The sequence below is a fragment of the Anolis carolinensis genome, chromosome 3, assembly GCF_035594765.1.
Source record: "Anolis carolinensis isolate JA03-04 chromosome 3, rAnoCar3.1.pri, whole genome shotgun sequence".
NCBI classification, from domain to species: Eukaryota; Metazoa; Chordata; class Lepidosauria; order Squamata; family Dactyloidae; genus Anolis; species Anolis carolinensis.
The window spans coordinates 232,618,487-232,635,065 of NC_085843.1; the positions used below are offsets into that span (position 1 = coordinate 232,618,487).

The following is a 16,579-nucleotide window of genomic DNA, read 5'->3' on the forward strand; positions in this document are numbered from 1 at the left end:
TCAACATGCTGCTCTTACGTCAATTCAACACCTGGGCCGAGTGATGGCTCTTAATTCAAAACTCTGAAGTTGGAACACTCTTAACTAGACATCCCACTGTATTGGAATTTGATGTTTGAAGTTGTTACTTTATCATGGACAAATGGGTGTCTAGAGGGGCTTATGCACAGTAGGAATTCTAACTATTGTTAGAAAGAGTGTTTTGGTTTGGTTTTTTTGCATGTTCTAACCCCAGAGAAAACATACCATCCATGTTAAGGTATTAAATGCCTATTACTGAAGAGATACTATTAACTCAATAGATATTGCTGCTTGAGACAAAGGAGAAGATAGTACTCTTTCTCCAGTTTATGGACTTTATCATAACAACCCACTATTCTGCAATAGTTGTCTTACCATAGATAATAGAAAAATGTCAGATTGAGCCACTTCAGTATCACACTTATCTTCAGTAGCACTATTGAGTCTATTTGCCATTCGATGATCTTGCCATCATATTGTCCACAAATGCCTCAGCAGTTCTCCTGTTGAAAGGAAGCATGCTATGGCAACACGGTTTGGTCCAGAATCAATCAGACCAAAGTTCCAAGCACAGAAAATATTTGAATTTCTAGGCACAGTTATGTGCATGTGTATACATACATACATCGACACATGCAAAAGTGTAATTTGGTTCTAAATGTCATAGTTTACAGCAGTGGTTCTCAACCTGTGGGCCGCAACCCACCATTGGGTCATGAGAACGAAAATCCAGTCCATGAACCTCCTTCCTCTTTGTTTTATTTTATTAATTTTATTTCTGCTCCTTTCTGCAGAGCTGACCATTGCATTGGATAGACCACACCAGCTCTAGATTATTAAATATGGTTTTCTGTGGGTGAGAAGATGGCAACTACTGGATGGCATATGTGCTGTATCAGAAACTAGAGCTGATGTGGTCTATCCAATGCAATTTTCCGAATCAGCACCCCAAATAGCCAAACTGAATCTAAAGTTGACCAAAAACTTATTCGTAACCCTTTTGATACTAATGTTGGTGAGTGATCCCTGGTCAAAGTGGTCCCCAGTCAAGTTGTCCCTGTTAAAAGTGGGCCCTGATCAAGTGGGCCCTAGTCAAAATGGGCACTGGTCAAGTGGACCCTGGTCAAAAAAAAAGGTTGGGAACCACTGGTTTAGAGGGTGATTATTTGAGAGCACATAGAGCAGTGGTGGTGAACCTATGGCACACATGCCAGAAGGGGCATGCAGTGCCCTCTCTCCTGGCACGCAAGCTACTGCCTACCTCCCATTTGCCACCTCCCCCCACTCGCCTGCTCACCCTCTACCCGCTTGCCTGTTTAGCGGCAACCCCTCCTCACTCACTTGGTCACCCCCCACTTGCTTGCCCACCTATTTGCCTGGCGCCTTTGCTCTCTTGCTCACCTGCTTGCCCCCCAATTTCTTGCTCACTTCCCCCCCCCCCACCTGCTTGCTTGCCTGCCCTCATTTGCTTGCCCCTCTCAGTCGCCATCACTGGCATAGAGGAACAATTCTACATCCAGGTTTCATTCAGACATTATCATACCCTACAACATTTGACAGATGAAAGCCAAAATGAGAGTGGTCAGTAAACATGAGAGTGCAATCAACATGGCAAAAGGTATTAATTAGGAAGAACAAATACACTAGGAAAAGCTGCAGCAGTTTGCTTTTGTCTGAGCGTATTGGGAAGGGTAAGATCCAACCTCTCCCCAGCACAAATTAATTGAGTGCTAACTAGTTTTCACTGTGAGTGCTATTTGCAGCAACAGAGGTAAACTGAGGACAAATGGGAAAGTGGAAGGAGGAAAAAGAAATAGGGACATTTTAAAAACAACTGAAAAAGTGGAAGATATTAATCAGGACTATAAAACTGGAATATTTAGGTGATATGCTTTATAACAGCCCAGAATTCTTGAAAAGTTTGACTCCTTGTAGACAAGGCAGAATATTACTTTTTGCCATTTGCCCTGCCTGTTGAAAGCTGGAGCAGCCAAATAAACAACATACCGTCCATCTGTGGTTTCATTGTGATGCTGCCCAAATGCACCAGGCTGGCTTTTCTCCCTTTCCAAAATGCAAGAGTGCCAGGATCAGAGGGCTGGAAGCTCTGTAGTTTGCTTAACTGCTGCCACCTGCAGTGAGAGCAATTGGGCAGCGGACTCCAGCACTCTGCTCATAAACAGTAAGCCAAAATTCCCCCAGAACCCTGGCTAATGGGGATGTGTGAAGCCCGCTGAAGAGTCAAAATACCTTATTTCCTCTTCCTTCTTTGGTGCCAAGATAGACCACTTAGTCTGTTTTAAAGGTTTTAGAAATTTGTTAAATCAAAAAACCCTAAGAGAATTACCTGGGATAGTCTGCCTCACAGGATTGAGGAAGAGATCATGTCAAAAAACATTGTTGGGAGAGGAACACAAGTAATGATATCACTGGAGTCCACCCAGGTCTCGTAATACTGAGAGTTGGCCCTGGGCCTGTCCAAAATTCTCCATATTCTTGGTATAACCTGCCATGTGTCTTAGCCTGGGAACCTGGTATAATAGGGATCTATTCCAGACAGAATCGCCCATATTTGTGAGATCCCTTAATTACACCAGTTTTCAGATGACTTTGTTGCAGCCATAACTCTGCATCTATCCCAAATGTGGATTTCTCTCAAACTTGGCAGTAATAATGTGTTGTCAAAGGCTTCCACAGCCAGAATCACTGGGTTATTGTGAGTTTTCTGAGCTGTATGGCCATGTTCCAGAAGCATTCCCTTCTGACCTTTCACCCACATCTATAGCAGGCAGCCTCAGAGGTTGTGAGGTCTGTTGGAAACTAAGCAAGTGAGGTTTATGTATATGTGGAAGGTCCAGGGTGAGAGAAAGAACTCTGTTGGAGACCAGTGTGAATGTTGTAATTGATCACCTTGATTAGCATCAAAGGCCTTGCCAGATTCAAGGCCTGGCTTCATAATGCCTGGGGGAATCCTTTGTTGGGGGTGTTAACTGGCCCTGATTTTTTCATGTCTGATATTCCCCTGTTTTCAGAGTGTTGTTCTTTATTTACTGTCCTTATTTTAGAGTTTTTAAAATACTGGTAGCCAGATTTTGTTCATTTTCATGGTTTCCTCTTTCAGTTGAAATCGTCCATATGCTTGTAGATTTCAATGGCTTCTCTGTGTAGTCTGACATGATAGTTGATCCAGCATTTCTGTGTTCTCAAATAATATGCTGTGTCCGGGTTGGTTCATCAAGTGCTCTGCTATGTCTGACATCTCTGGTTGAGTTAGTCTGCAGTGCCTTTCGTGTTCCTTGATTTGTGTTTGTGCAATGCTGCATTTAGTGGTCCCTATGTAGACTTGTCACAGTTGCATGGTATACGGTAGACTCCTGCAGAGGTGAGAGGATCCCTCTTGTCCTTCGCTGATCGTAGCATTTGCTAGATTTGCTTAAGCCTCCCTTGCTTAGTTTCGAATATACCTCACAACCTCTGAGGATGCCTGTCATCGATGTGGGTGAAATGTCAGGCCATACAGCCTGGAAAACTCACATCAACCCAGTTGGCAGTAATATTTTGTTTATATGAACAGATATGAGATAAAGCAAAAGTACAGGCAACATGCTTTTGCTGCGCTTCCATATATGTATGTGAATCTTCCAAAAAGGGGAGCAGCATAATATTGCAAGTTGGCCATTCCTTATCTGGAAATCTGAAATGCTTCAAAATCAAAAATCACCCACCTGGGTGTCTAAGACAGTGATATCTTTGCTTTCTGATAGTTCAACGCACCCAGACTTTGTTCATGTACAAAATTACTGAAAATGTTATGTAAAAAGCTATATGTTTTAGGTGTAGAAACATAAAAAGGATTTTGGGTTGTTAGAACATTCACACTGGCCTCCAACAGACAAGAGTTCTTTCTCCCACCCTGGACCTCCCATAGATATATAAATCTCCCTTGCTTAGTTTTCAATATACCTCACAACCTCTGAGGATGCCTGCCATAGATGTGGGCAAAACGTCAGGAGAGTGTCTTCTGGAACATGGCCATACAGCCCAGAAAATTAACAACAACCCAGTGATTCCAGCCATGAAAGCTTTTGACAACATAAAATGATTTTGTGTTTAAACTTTTGGGTCCCATCTCCAAGATAACACATTATGCATATAAAAGTTTTCCAAATTCTTTTTTAAAATGTCAAATTATGGAACTCTTCTGGTCTCAAGTATTTCAAATATGGATAGTTCACCTGTACCTCAACCAGGCTTTTAGGACCTTCTGTACCTTTTGCTGAGCCATGTGGATTAAATCACATACTTGGCGCTCTGTCCCTTTACATTCATTTCATTTTCACAGTGGCCTTTGTTTTCAAAGATTTCTAAGAGGCTTTCCTCCACTCCCAATACCCCGATATCATCATCCAAGCACAGAGGGGTTAAAAGCGCCCTGGGCAGCTGCCAAAGCTAGAAGGTCCTTGCAGTTCCAGATTCTTGTCCATATATCTGTTTCTCAAGTGAGCAGAGCGAATCACATTAACTATCATGTGATTGTGTGCTGCCTCTAAAGGCTTAACTAAGGAGAACTTTACTTCCGCCTCCTGCATCTCTGCTCCTCACACTCTCCCTTTGGCTTGGACCCAGTTCCAGTGGATTTTTCTACTCACAAAGTTGGGAGGGGGGCTGCCTTTTTCCTGGCTTCGAACTCCCTGGCGTACAAGACTTCGTTGTAGCGACAAGTATTCCTTCATTTTTCCTTTCTCTCAAGCTTTTCTTCTCTCCTGGACAGACTTGTCTATCATGGATCACTGAAATGAGCAAGCCAAGGTATTTTGTTTCTTTTTGCAAAACCTGTGTGGATATAAGGCAGACAGAGATACCTTGCCCAAATGGAACACAACCCCCCTTTTGTCTACAGGAAGATTACTGGGGTAAGTAATTTTACTGAGACGTCTGCATGTCACAAACCCAGAGGTATCTCTCTCAAGCCTGGCCTGCCGCTGTGCTTTGCATACCTCAAGTGATTAGCTGGGATTTTAATTGCACCCGACTTGAGAACAGCAGCCAAGGCTAGATTTCCAGCTACTGTGCTCTGGGCTTCCTGGCAGGAGAGTTTCATGCTCTCCTGTGTTTGGGGTGGTGAGTATGTTATCCTCAGGAGCATGAGGCAAAAACAGGAGTGGGAAGTAGAGTCAGTCTAGACAGGTATTTCCAAGTCAGGATTTTTCCATTACCAGATGCCATTGGATTACAATGAGGATGAGTGTTTGTAATAGTTTTGTCAGTGGTTCTCAACCTTCCTAATGCCGCTATCCCTTAATACAGCTCCTCATGTTGTGGTGAACCTCAACCATAAAATTATTTTTGTTGCTATTTCATAACTGTCATTTTGCTACTGTTATGAATCGTAACATAAATATCTGTTATGCATGATGTATTTTCATTCACCGGACCAAATTTGCAGAAATATCCAATACACCCGAATTTGAATACTGGTGGGGGTTGGTGGGGATTGATTTTGTCATTTGGGAGTTGTAGTTTCTGGGATATATATTGTTCACCTACAATCAAAGAGCATTCAGAACTCCACCAATGATGGAATTGAACCAAACATGGCACACTGAACTCCCATGTCCAACAGAACATACTGGAAGGGTTTGGTGGACATTGACCTTGACTTTGGGAGTTGTGGTTCACCTACATCCAGATAGCACACTGTGGACTCTAACCATGATGGATCTGGACCAAACTTGGCACAAATACTTAATTTGCCCAAATGTGAACACTAGTGGAATTTGGGGAAAACAGACCTTGACATTTGGGAGTTGTAGTTGCTGGGATGTATAGTTCACTTACAATCAAAGAGCTCTTTGAACCCCACCAACGATCTAATTGGGCCAAACTTCCCACACAAAACCCCCATGACCAACAGAAAACAGTGTAGAGATTTGAGTTCCTAAGACTATCAGAAATATTCAATTTCTGATGGTCTTTGGCGACCCCTCTGAAACCCCCCTCGCGACCCCTCCAGGGGTCCCGACCCCCAGGTTGATAAAAGGCGGCTTTAGAACATTATGCTTCTGCTTTGCTGTTTTTCAAATCACATTTCATTTGGTTGCATTGATCTTCTGAAATGAGGCTCAAAAAGGTGACTTACTCCAGTTCTAAGTTGGCCATCCAGTTTTTCTGCATGCCATCCAGTAATATAGGTTTTTTTGTTCTTCTTACCTTAGCTTTTACTTGGCACTGGGTTATTTTTAAAGATAAAGTTGCCCTAATCTAACCAGAGATGACCAGGCTTCCTCTGCCCACTACCAAATGCAGAAGAACACAATGTTGGTCAACTCTCCTTCAGGACTAGGACTTTGAAGGGGAAAGTACTACCTCTGAATGGCTCTTGCAAACCAAACTGGAGAGAGACAGAACAAGCAACAGTGGCTGAGAATAAACACTTGATGAGTGTCAGATTAAAAGTTGATTTCTATGTGTTTAAAATAACTGCCCTGGCCATATTAAAATAGAAGAGAATATGTGTCAATATTGCATGGGGCTGTGTATACATATCCTTGCAAGCAACCATCCCCCCCCCCCCAAAATCCACCCCAAATGCTGTGATCCCAGTCATACCAGATTATCTCCTTCTCCTTTCTTATGTGCATGGAGAGGAAGCCACATATTGGCCTGCTTTGAATGGACCTTAAAGGCTGCACTCCCATTCAGGTCAACAGAAGTGACTTGGTTGCTACAAAGGTTAAGGTTTTTCAGGTTCGAATTGGGGGAGCGGGGAGCTCCTGCTGTTAGCCCCAGCTTCTGCCAACCTAGCAGTTCGAAAACATGCACATGTGAGTGGGAAAGTAACAGTGCTCCATGCAATCATGCCAGCCACATGACCTTGGAGGTGTCTACGGACAACACGGACTCTTCGTTTTAGAAATGGAGATGAGCACCAACCCCCAGAGTCAGACACGACTAGGCTTAACATCAGGGGAAAACCTTTATCTTTACTTTTAAAAAGTAGGGAAGAATGATATTTGCTTTCCAGCAGTAACCAGGATTCTATACATTCCCTTTTCTTTATTTCTTTGGACTAGTTGATTTTACTTTAAAAGGACTGCTGCAGCCATCTGCCTGGTCTGTTTTGGACAAATGAAGCTAACAATCCCAAAATAGTTATTTTTGCATGTATACCAAAACATATCAATAACCCGATTATATATTAGCATTCCAGCCCAATGACATGAACATGTGACTGGAAGGGATTCATTTCTTCCTAATATATATCTTCTTATAATTCAATGGCTGGTTCTAAATTAAGGAAAATGTTAAATGTTGTTTCCAAAGCAAAATGTATCCCAATTTAACTGCTAATCTTGCAGATCATATTCCACATAAAAGAGCCTTTCTATGCCCTCTGTCTATATAGATGCCAGTTTCTTTCATAATGCTTTAGCAAAGTATCTCACGGTTGCTGTAAAAGTTCCCATCTGACTGCTACGACAGTTGCATTAGTTTAAGCTTCTTGCATACCAATCTTAGTTATTTTGGTTTATATTCACACACATTTGGTATGGCCTGGATTAACACTATCCATTTAAGAAAGCTTCTATATAACTGAGCCTTACTGGGCAACTGCCCTCTTTTTGCAGCTACACAATCTGATGTGTGTCATCTGAGATGTATTTAGGAATTCTTTAAAAAAAAAAGATTTGAAAGGGCATGTGTTTGCTTCTTTTATGCCCATCTTTCTTCTACAAAGCTTCAGGCAGGGTGAATGTTTTCCTCTTTGCCTTGTGAATGGACCAAGCACACCCAGTGTTGTCAGTTTTGCTAAGATCAATCCAACAACTATCATGTCAGACTACACAGAGAAGCCATTGAAATCCACAAGCATGTGGACAACTTCAACAGAAAGGAAGAAACCATGAAAATGAACAAAATCTGGCTACCAGTATTACAAAACTCTAAAATCAAAACAGTAGATGGGAACCAACACTCTGAGAGCAGAACACAGCTAATGACTGAACAAAGGATGCCCCCCAGGCAAGAGACAAAAACCTTTCCAATGCTAATTAGGGTGATTAACTGAAACATTAATGCTGGCTTCCCAGTGACAAAGGACTCTTGCCACACCCTGGACTTTACACAGATATATATTCTTTCCTTTCCTTACTTAGTTTATCCATACCTCACAACCTCTGAGGATGCCTGCCATAGATGTGGGCGAAATGTCAGGAGAGAATACTTCTGGAACATGGCCACACAGCCCAAAAGACATACAACAACCCTGTGATCCCGGCCATGAAAGCCTTCGACAACACAGTTTTGCTATTTCATTGAATCTTTTAGGCGTTTTGTCATTTAAATTTTCATGACAATTGGCTTCTTTAGAAGGACATCAAAATACCTTCTGATAATTAGAATTACAATCTGTTAAACAAACCAGTCTTCAAGAGGGGAATTGCTAGGGCTTAGCAAAAGAAAGAGATGTTTAGTAGGGTTGTGCTTTCAGGGTAAACCTTGACCCGTTTCATGTCCTAGCTTTTGGTGGGGGCCCCTATCCATTTTTTGGAAGCCTCCCAAAATCGGGAAGGCAGAATTTTGTTTTCACTCTGGAGTGCCACAAGATCTAGTTTCTATTGGCCCATTATTGGGGGGGGGGGGCTTCCCTGGCTTCCTTTCCCATCATTTTAGGTATTGAAGCTGTTTTACTCTAGAGGAGAGGTGCTCAACTGCAGAAAGGCACATGCTTTAGGGAGGCTTTTCTTACCTGTTTCTACTCTAGAGGAGAGGTGCTTGGCTGTAGGCAGGCAGGCAGGCAGGCGTGCTTACTGGGCCTGCACCCCCCTCCACACACTCTTTCCAAGGCAAGGAGGCAATTTCTCATTCTTACTCTAGAGGAGGCACTTGGCTGCAGGCAGGCGCACGGGCTTTCTGGGCCTGCATGCCACACATAGAAACGTACTCTCTTTCCAAGGCAAAGAGGCAAGTTCTCATTCTTACTCTAGAGGAGGCGCTTGACACATAAACACACTCTCTTTCCAAGGCAAGGAGGCAATTTCTCATTCTTACTCTAGAGGAGGCACTTGGCTGCAGGCAGGCGCACGGGCTTTCTGGGCCTGCATGCCACACATAGAAACTTACTCTCTTTCCAAGGCAAAGAGGCAAGTTCTCATTCTTACTCTAGAGGAGGCGCTTGACACATAAACACACTCTCTTTCCAAGGCAAGGAGGCAATTTCTCATTCTTACTCTAGAGGAAGCACTTGGCTGCAGGCAGGCAGACGGGCTTTCTGGGCCTGCATGCTACACACACCCTCTCTCTCTTTACAAGGCAAGGAGGCAAGTTCTCATTTTTACTCTAGAGGAGGCATTAGGCTGCAGGCAGGCACATGGGCTTTCTGGGCTTGCAAGCCACACTCTCTCTCTCTCTCTTTTTCCAAGACAAGGAGGCATGGACCCCACGTGCTCATGAAAAGCAGGCGAGGAGCCGGTATCGGCTCCTGCTTCCTTTTGTGTCGAGCTGTTTTTCATATTGGGGGGGAGGGGGGCTTCCTATTACATGCTCCCAAAGGAAATGAAAGTAACGAAAGAACTGATGAAACGAAGGAAAACAGTTCTGCGCACAACTCTAGTGTTTAGCATACCCTTCCATCCCCAGATAGGCTATCATACGGGAACCTCAGTATGGGACAGAGTGAAAATTTGAGCCTATATTCATTATAATATAAAAGGATTTATCCAGTGTCATCTTCTCTTAGACTTCAACTCCACTGTAGGAGTTTATACACACAGGTAAATGAGTTATATACTTGTACATATTAGAGCATACCGGTATGTTAGAACAGTGTTTAATTCATTTTCTGGATCAGTTTCTGTCATATACAAACATTGTTTCTTTCTCTGCTGAATAATTGTTGTTCCATCATCTTTAATTAACTGGTCAGTATTTTGGAAAATTTCCTCCAAATTCTTTCAGATAAACATGATAACTGACATGTCTCCTGCAACTGCTATTTTGATTAGTATGACGTAGAAGACCCTTATATTAGCAAAAGCATGCCCTTCAACTTTTCCCCAATGAAACACGTAGCCAAGCTACATCAGAGTGTTGTCAAGATGGCAAACATCATTAATGAGGAAGAACGAGAAATGAGGCTGGGCTTCAGCACTTGGCTTTTGCCTAAGCCCACTGGGAAGGGCAAGATTTCCCCCTCCACTCTGCTATTTGAGCACAAACTACTTTTGCACTTTGAGATCAGTTTCCACTAATTGAAAAAAGACAAAAGGAGAAAGTGGGAAGAGGGGAAAGAAACAGAGCTATTTTAAAAATACCTGGGGGGGGGGGGAGGGAGCACAGGGAGCACAGAGGATTAATTCAGATTGCCCCTGCCCATCTGGAACTGTTGGGGGATGCGCAAAAGCTTATATGACTGGCTTTCATAAGCTTTGCCACAGCATGACACAAACTATAGTACTGATTAGTTCCAGATTCCAGACCTTGAGGGTGTTGACAGCCTTTGCCAATTGCAAATGTTTTTTCTGTTAAGAAGAGAACCCAGCTCTCATTCTCTCTCCTGGATTATTTCATTGGATTGTTTGTAGCTCCAGCTTCTCATGGTCAGGCAACTGAATACATACTTAATGATGAAACAAGGGGCCCTTTCAAACAACACAGTTCCAATGTAATACATTCTGAGTAAAATATATGGAGTCAGGGAAAGAGTCAAAAAGCCTTTACACCAATGCTGACACCCTTCTAATACCTGCTTCAGGAAATACATCTCGAGCGAATACTGTCTGCACAATTCCAATAAATAATATTTACAAAAGGACTACTGTCCTCGGAGCATAGCATTCCTGTGGTAGGAGTAAAACTTGAGGCACTTTTCACACTGGTACGACCCAGATAGTTCAATCGCATTTGGCTGGGGCTCCTGTTCTGTAGGATTACTTTGATAAATGGGTTTATTTTGCTACTTTGTATGATAATACAACATATATTATGACTCCACTGAGCTGAAATAATAAGAACAGCCGTTTCTGACCAAGATGGCCCCTTTCAAACTACAGAGTTGTAGTACTATGATTCCACTTTAATTGCCGCCTATGGTTACATCCTATGGAATCCTGAGATCACTAGTTTAAAGGTGGACTATATATATAGGAGCCCCCGGTGGCACAGTGTGTTAAAGCGCTGAGCTGCTGAACTTGCAGACCGAAAGGTCGCAGGTTCGAATTCGGGGAGCTGAGTGAGCGCCCGCTGTTAGTTCCAGCTTCTGCCAACTTAGCAGTTCGAAAACATGCAAATGTGAGTGGAGCAATAGGTACCGCTCCAGCAGGAAGTTAACGGCGCTCCATGCAGTCATGCTGGCCACATGATCTTGGAGGTGTCTACGGACAACGCTGGCTCTTTGGCTTAGAAATGGAGATGAGCACCAACCCCTAGAGTCGGACACGACTGGACTTAACATCAGGAGAAACCTTTACCTTTACTATATAAAATTATCACCTAGAGAACTGTAGTCACCACCAAAGGATCAACCCCATAACATGCAACTATGGCAGTTAAAGTGGAGTCATAATGCTATAATTGTGTAAGGCAGTGGTTCTCAACTGTGGGTCACTAGATGTTTTGGCCTTTAACTCCCAGAAATCCTAACAGCTGGTTAACTGGCTGGGATTTCTGGGAGTTGTAGGCCAAAAACATCTGGGGATCCACAGGTTGAGAATAATAATAATAATAATAATAATAATAATAATAATAATAATAATAATTTATTTTTATACCCCGCCTCCATCTCCCCAAAGGGACTCGGGGCAGCTTACATGGAGCCAATCCCAGATAAAACCATAAAACTTAGTGAAACATCAAAAAGCAAACACAATTATTAAAATCCAACATTCCAAAACAAAACAAAGAAATAACCATGTTAAAAACATATTAAAACGTGGATTTGGCACCCAAGTAAAAGGATAAAAAAGAACTGGGTAAAGTGCAGTATATAAATATTGAGTCACGAGGTAGTTGAATGAATTCAGCCATCAACAATGGGGCAATTTGAGTGGGGCGGACCCTATAACTGTAATTGGGTAGGGCAGAATAAAGTGCAGTAAATGAGGAAATGGATGTGATGTACAGTGAATTTTCCCGTAAGGAATTGATGCCAACCCATGTTTCCGTTGTGTTTTGTGCTGTTAAGAAGTTTTCATATGTTAAAGAGTTGTGTTTCCTTAAGAAGCTAGGTAAAGCCTTCTACAAACTTTGCAAGAGCAACATAGTCCTAACCAAACAGATTTAGAGCTAAAATTTGGGTTGCTTCAATTTACTACTCTCCTTATCACTTTTGTAGCCTCTGGAATTTATGGCACCAATTTGATGTTGTTTTGTTCACCAGTGTAGAAGAACTAAAGCAACTCTGGAAATATACAGCATATTTCATCATAACCTATTTCCATCTCCATGTCTAACATGCATTTTTGTTTTCCCAGCACCTCACTTTTCCTCTAATTGCTGTCACACTCCTGTCATCATTTGGATCTTCAATGCTCTATGGCTACAATCTTGCCGTAGTGAACTCTCCAACAGTGGTAAGATCATGGTGGAAAGTACATGCTCACAAGGGTTGACAGATTTCAGGGCTCGTGTTTTCATGGCTTATCTCCAGAAGATTAAAGTACAAACTGTCCAGTTTTACTAGGCTCAGTTGCAGGCAAGATGAAAGAACTGTGTACAAATCTCCTGCTCAATGAAATGAAATTAAACTTTATTTATAGTTTGCCCAGTCTCCCCAGAGGGACTCTGGGCGGCTTACAGCAAAATAAACACTCAACGCTGACAGTAATGTATAAACAAATCATAACAAACTCAATAAAAAGTGAGGAAGGGAACGTCCATCTGGGACAAGTTGAGCTGCTCTAGGGTAAAAAGAGCAGAAGCCTACTGGCTTGGCTCCTCCGGGTAATGAACTAAGGGCCCGTCCAGACAGTACGTCATTTATCCCAGGAGCTCCCGCAGCAGTCAGGAGGGTGGCCAGACACCGTTCCCTGTAAACCTGGAAGCAACTGCTACAAAAGGCAAAAAACACAAGATTTCCAGTTATGGGAATATTGCGGGTTTTAGCAGAATATTTGGATCTTTGCATGTTTGTATGTCCCTGCAACTGGAAATCATGGGATTTTTTATTTGGGCTTATTCTCGGGTTTTAGATGTTTGTTCCTGACTGTTCAGTTCCTAAAAGAAGGTGACATTTGAGTAGAAGGTAAAAACTTTGTCCTGAGAAGAGGAACTTTGTCCTTCACCTGTATAATGAAGTTTGTGGCAGAAAAATGAAGTTCCTGGGGTGCAACAAGTACTTTCACATTAAGTAGTACATAATGAAACAGGAACAGACACTTTCAAACCAGGAACAGAATGTCATCATTACTGTAATTAGTCAGACCTTATTGTATGGCCGTCTCTGCAGACAGGTTTCGTGGTGTATTTGTGCCAGGGAACAACAGGATGATGTTACTATATATGTTGGTTCCTCATTGAGTGTATGCTGACAACTTGAGTAACAGTTTAGTAAATGGCAAAAACTTACTACTGGCTGTTGGGATATGGATGTGCTGAAGGGGAATGTAAATACTGAGAGCCAAGGACATGCAGGTGGCTAATAGAAACAGCCGTGTTTAATGCAGGAACAGTACCTCATTGTTCCATGCCACAAATATACAACTAAATCTGTCTGGACAGATAGCCAGGCAGCCAGGCTCTAAAAAGTGTCAATAATGACAAGGTTCTGTTCCTGGCTTGAAAGTGTGTGTTCCTGTTTCATTGTGCAGTGCTGACTTGGGCAGAAGTGATCCTACCCCATTAGGTTTGTTTGTGTGGCAGATACTTCATGAAATGTCTGGAGGGCACAGTTTTTCTGCCCATGACAAAGAATGGAACTTTTGCAGAGATCTGTATATCCGTATATCTGCATATCTGTATATCCGTATCCCAGGGCTATTTAAAAAAAAAAAAAAGCTGCTAAATCTCGGAACAATGCAGCAAGCCTGGACAACAGAGGCAGAAATCCCAGGACTAACAGGTCTGTATGTGGACCTCTTCTGAAATCCTGGATTTTTTGCTCCTATTTAAAACCTGTGGTTAAGTGCTGTCTGGAAGCACCCTTCTTCTGGCTGCCAGGGGTTGGCTCCCTTAAGCCCAGTGACATTGCTACCTGGACATCTCAGGGTTTAGGATGATCCAAACAGAGAATGGGAAAGGTTTTATCTCTGTTTCCTGGTAAGCCATGTTGAACTGTACCTAATTATTTTACTCACCAGTAGTTTATCTTGGTTGACACCCTCCACTCTATAGAGATCTTATGTGTGTGAAACTACTGCTCTAAGATTATTATGTTCTTCTCATCTATATGCTATCTTTCTCCTTGGCAGCACATCAAAGCCTTCTATAATGCAACATGGCGCAGCCGATATGGGGAAGACCTCTCTCAAAGGTCACTCATGCTCATGTACTCACTGACGGTCTCAATCTTTGCCCTGGGAGGCCTGGTGGGGTCCTTTCCTGTGGGAATTCTGGTCACCATATTTGGAAGGTAAGGGCAGTGCCCACAAGATGGCAAGGGACCTTCTTGGAAACTTCAGGGACTACAAAAGATATCCCTAGGGGCTACATGCAGTTGATGGGCTACATAACCCATGCTCTTCAGCCTCCTGGCCAAACTGCTACTCTATCTTGCTTCTGTTCACATCCACATTGAACTGGATTATATGGTGGTGTGGACTCAGATAACCCAGTTCAAAGCAAATATTGTGGATTATCTGCCTTAATATTCTGAGTTATATGGCTGTGAGGAAGGGCCCTGAGTGATGGGAAACAACAGCAACAGCAGTATTAGGCCACTTTGCTATCTCACTGATTGCAAGACGCAATAACTATGAGGTATCAGTATGTTTGCTCAGTGTAGATCCACACTGTAGAATTAATGGAGTTTGACAATACTTTAACTACCATGTCTCAATGCTACGGAGTTGTGGTTTGTGAGGTACCAGTGCTATTTTTGCAGACCTTGCAAAACTCCAACAGCCATATATGTTGTCCATACTGAACATCTTTTTAATTTTTTGCTTAATTAGAACTGGAGAGAGGCTACTTACCCATTTCAGCTCTATCATAAAATAATTTCCATATGATCTAGGTAACAATCCTATCTCAATGTCAAATTAGATATTAAAATGAACCCATTTTCCCTGCCTTTCAGAACTGGATTGCCTCATAAATATATGTCTCAATAACCAGACTTGCAAATTATGCAAATTAAGCCCATAATTAACCCCCCCCCCCCAAATTATGTCATCAAAGGAAAAGATACTAAATGCAAGATGTAGTTGAGGAAACCCATGTGCTATGAACAACAAATGTCTTTCAGCACTTTGAGGAACACCTCTTTCAAAAACATGTCAAGTGCATAATGCACGTAAGAGGTGGGCAGAGTGTGGGTATGGAGTGGAGGTATGGAGCATCACTGTTTTTTGTTTGTATGTGTGGCTTTTGACTTGGAAACCTCCAGGAGCAACAATTCCCCAAAGCAATATATTCTTAGTCTACCTTAATCTCATATCTTCTATTTGCAATGCTGACTATCTGGTGGCTTATAGTCTAAAACAGTGGTTCTTAACTTGTGGGTCCCCTGGTGTTTTGGCCTACAACTCCCAGAAATCCCAACCAGTTTACCAGCTGCTAGGATTTCTAGGAGTCGAAGGCCAAAACATCTGGGGACCCACAGGTTGAGAACCACTGGTCTAAAACATCTGGGCTGCATTGAGATGAAGAAGGCTGTGCTACAATTCTGTAAAGTAGCTGTAACATGAATCCAGAAGCAGCAAGAATGCCATGAAAATCAAGAAACTGGTAGAAACTGGAATGATAATTTTGGGGAGCCAGTTGAGCGCTGTTTTGCCCAGGGCAAAGAAGAGGGAAACAAACCAGTGGGATTTTAAACTTTCTGAAATGTCTACTATCTCTACATTCATTACCAGGAATGGCACCTTGGTGCGTAGCAATCTCCTTGTCCTCCTGGCTGGCACATTAATGGGATTCAGTCGCTACATGGAATCACCTGAAATGGTCATTTTTGGACGGTTCATTATCGGTATTCACTCTGGTAAGAGACCCTTTGCTGCCCAGATTTTCTCTTTCTTGTTTGTGTGTGAGAGGTCAAGGTCAGAGATGAGAAACATGCAGCCCTACAGATCTTTTAGAACTGCAACTCCCCACATCCCCTTGTCAGCTATGCCAGTTAGGGCTTCAGGGAATTGGAATCCAACTGCATTTCGAGGACCACATACATTCACAGCCGCCAGTCTATGCGAATCAGTGTGAAGTGTCAGAATGCAGCCGTTCTTCCTACTCACAAATAAATGTTTAAATACTAATCATTTTTTAAATGTGAGTGGTTCTCAGTCTTTGCTCTTCTAGATGTTTTGAAGTTCATCGTCCATAAACCCTCATCATTGACCTAGCTGACTAGGGCTTCTGAAACTTGATGTTCAAAACACTGGAGGACCAAAGATTGTGAACCACTCTT

The 16,579-nt window shown here is 42.5% G+C and overlaps 1 protein-coding gene across 1 annotated transcript in view; it reads left to right on the top strand.

The window, feature by feature from the left end:
• Positions 1–4,516: 4,516 nt before the first annotated feature.
• LOC100558097 (solute carrier family 2, facilitated glucose transporter member 5) overlaps positions 4,517–16,579 on the top strand; it is a 49,028-nt gene continuing 36,965 nt past the window's right edge. Inside the window, exons 1-4 of the mRNA XM_003224234.4 lie at positions 4,517–4,934; positions 12,492–12,590; positions 14,427–14,587; positions 16,032–16,156. Coding sequence (XP_003224282.2) covers positions 4,893–4,934; positions 12,492–12,590; positions 14,427–14,587; positions 16,032–16,156 — 427 coding nt within the window. The 5' untranslated portion in view covers positions 4,517–4,892. The remainder of the gene's footprint in view (positions 4,935–12,491; positions 12,591–14,426; positions 14,588–16,031; positions 16,157–16,579) is intronic.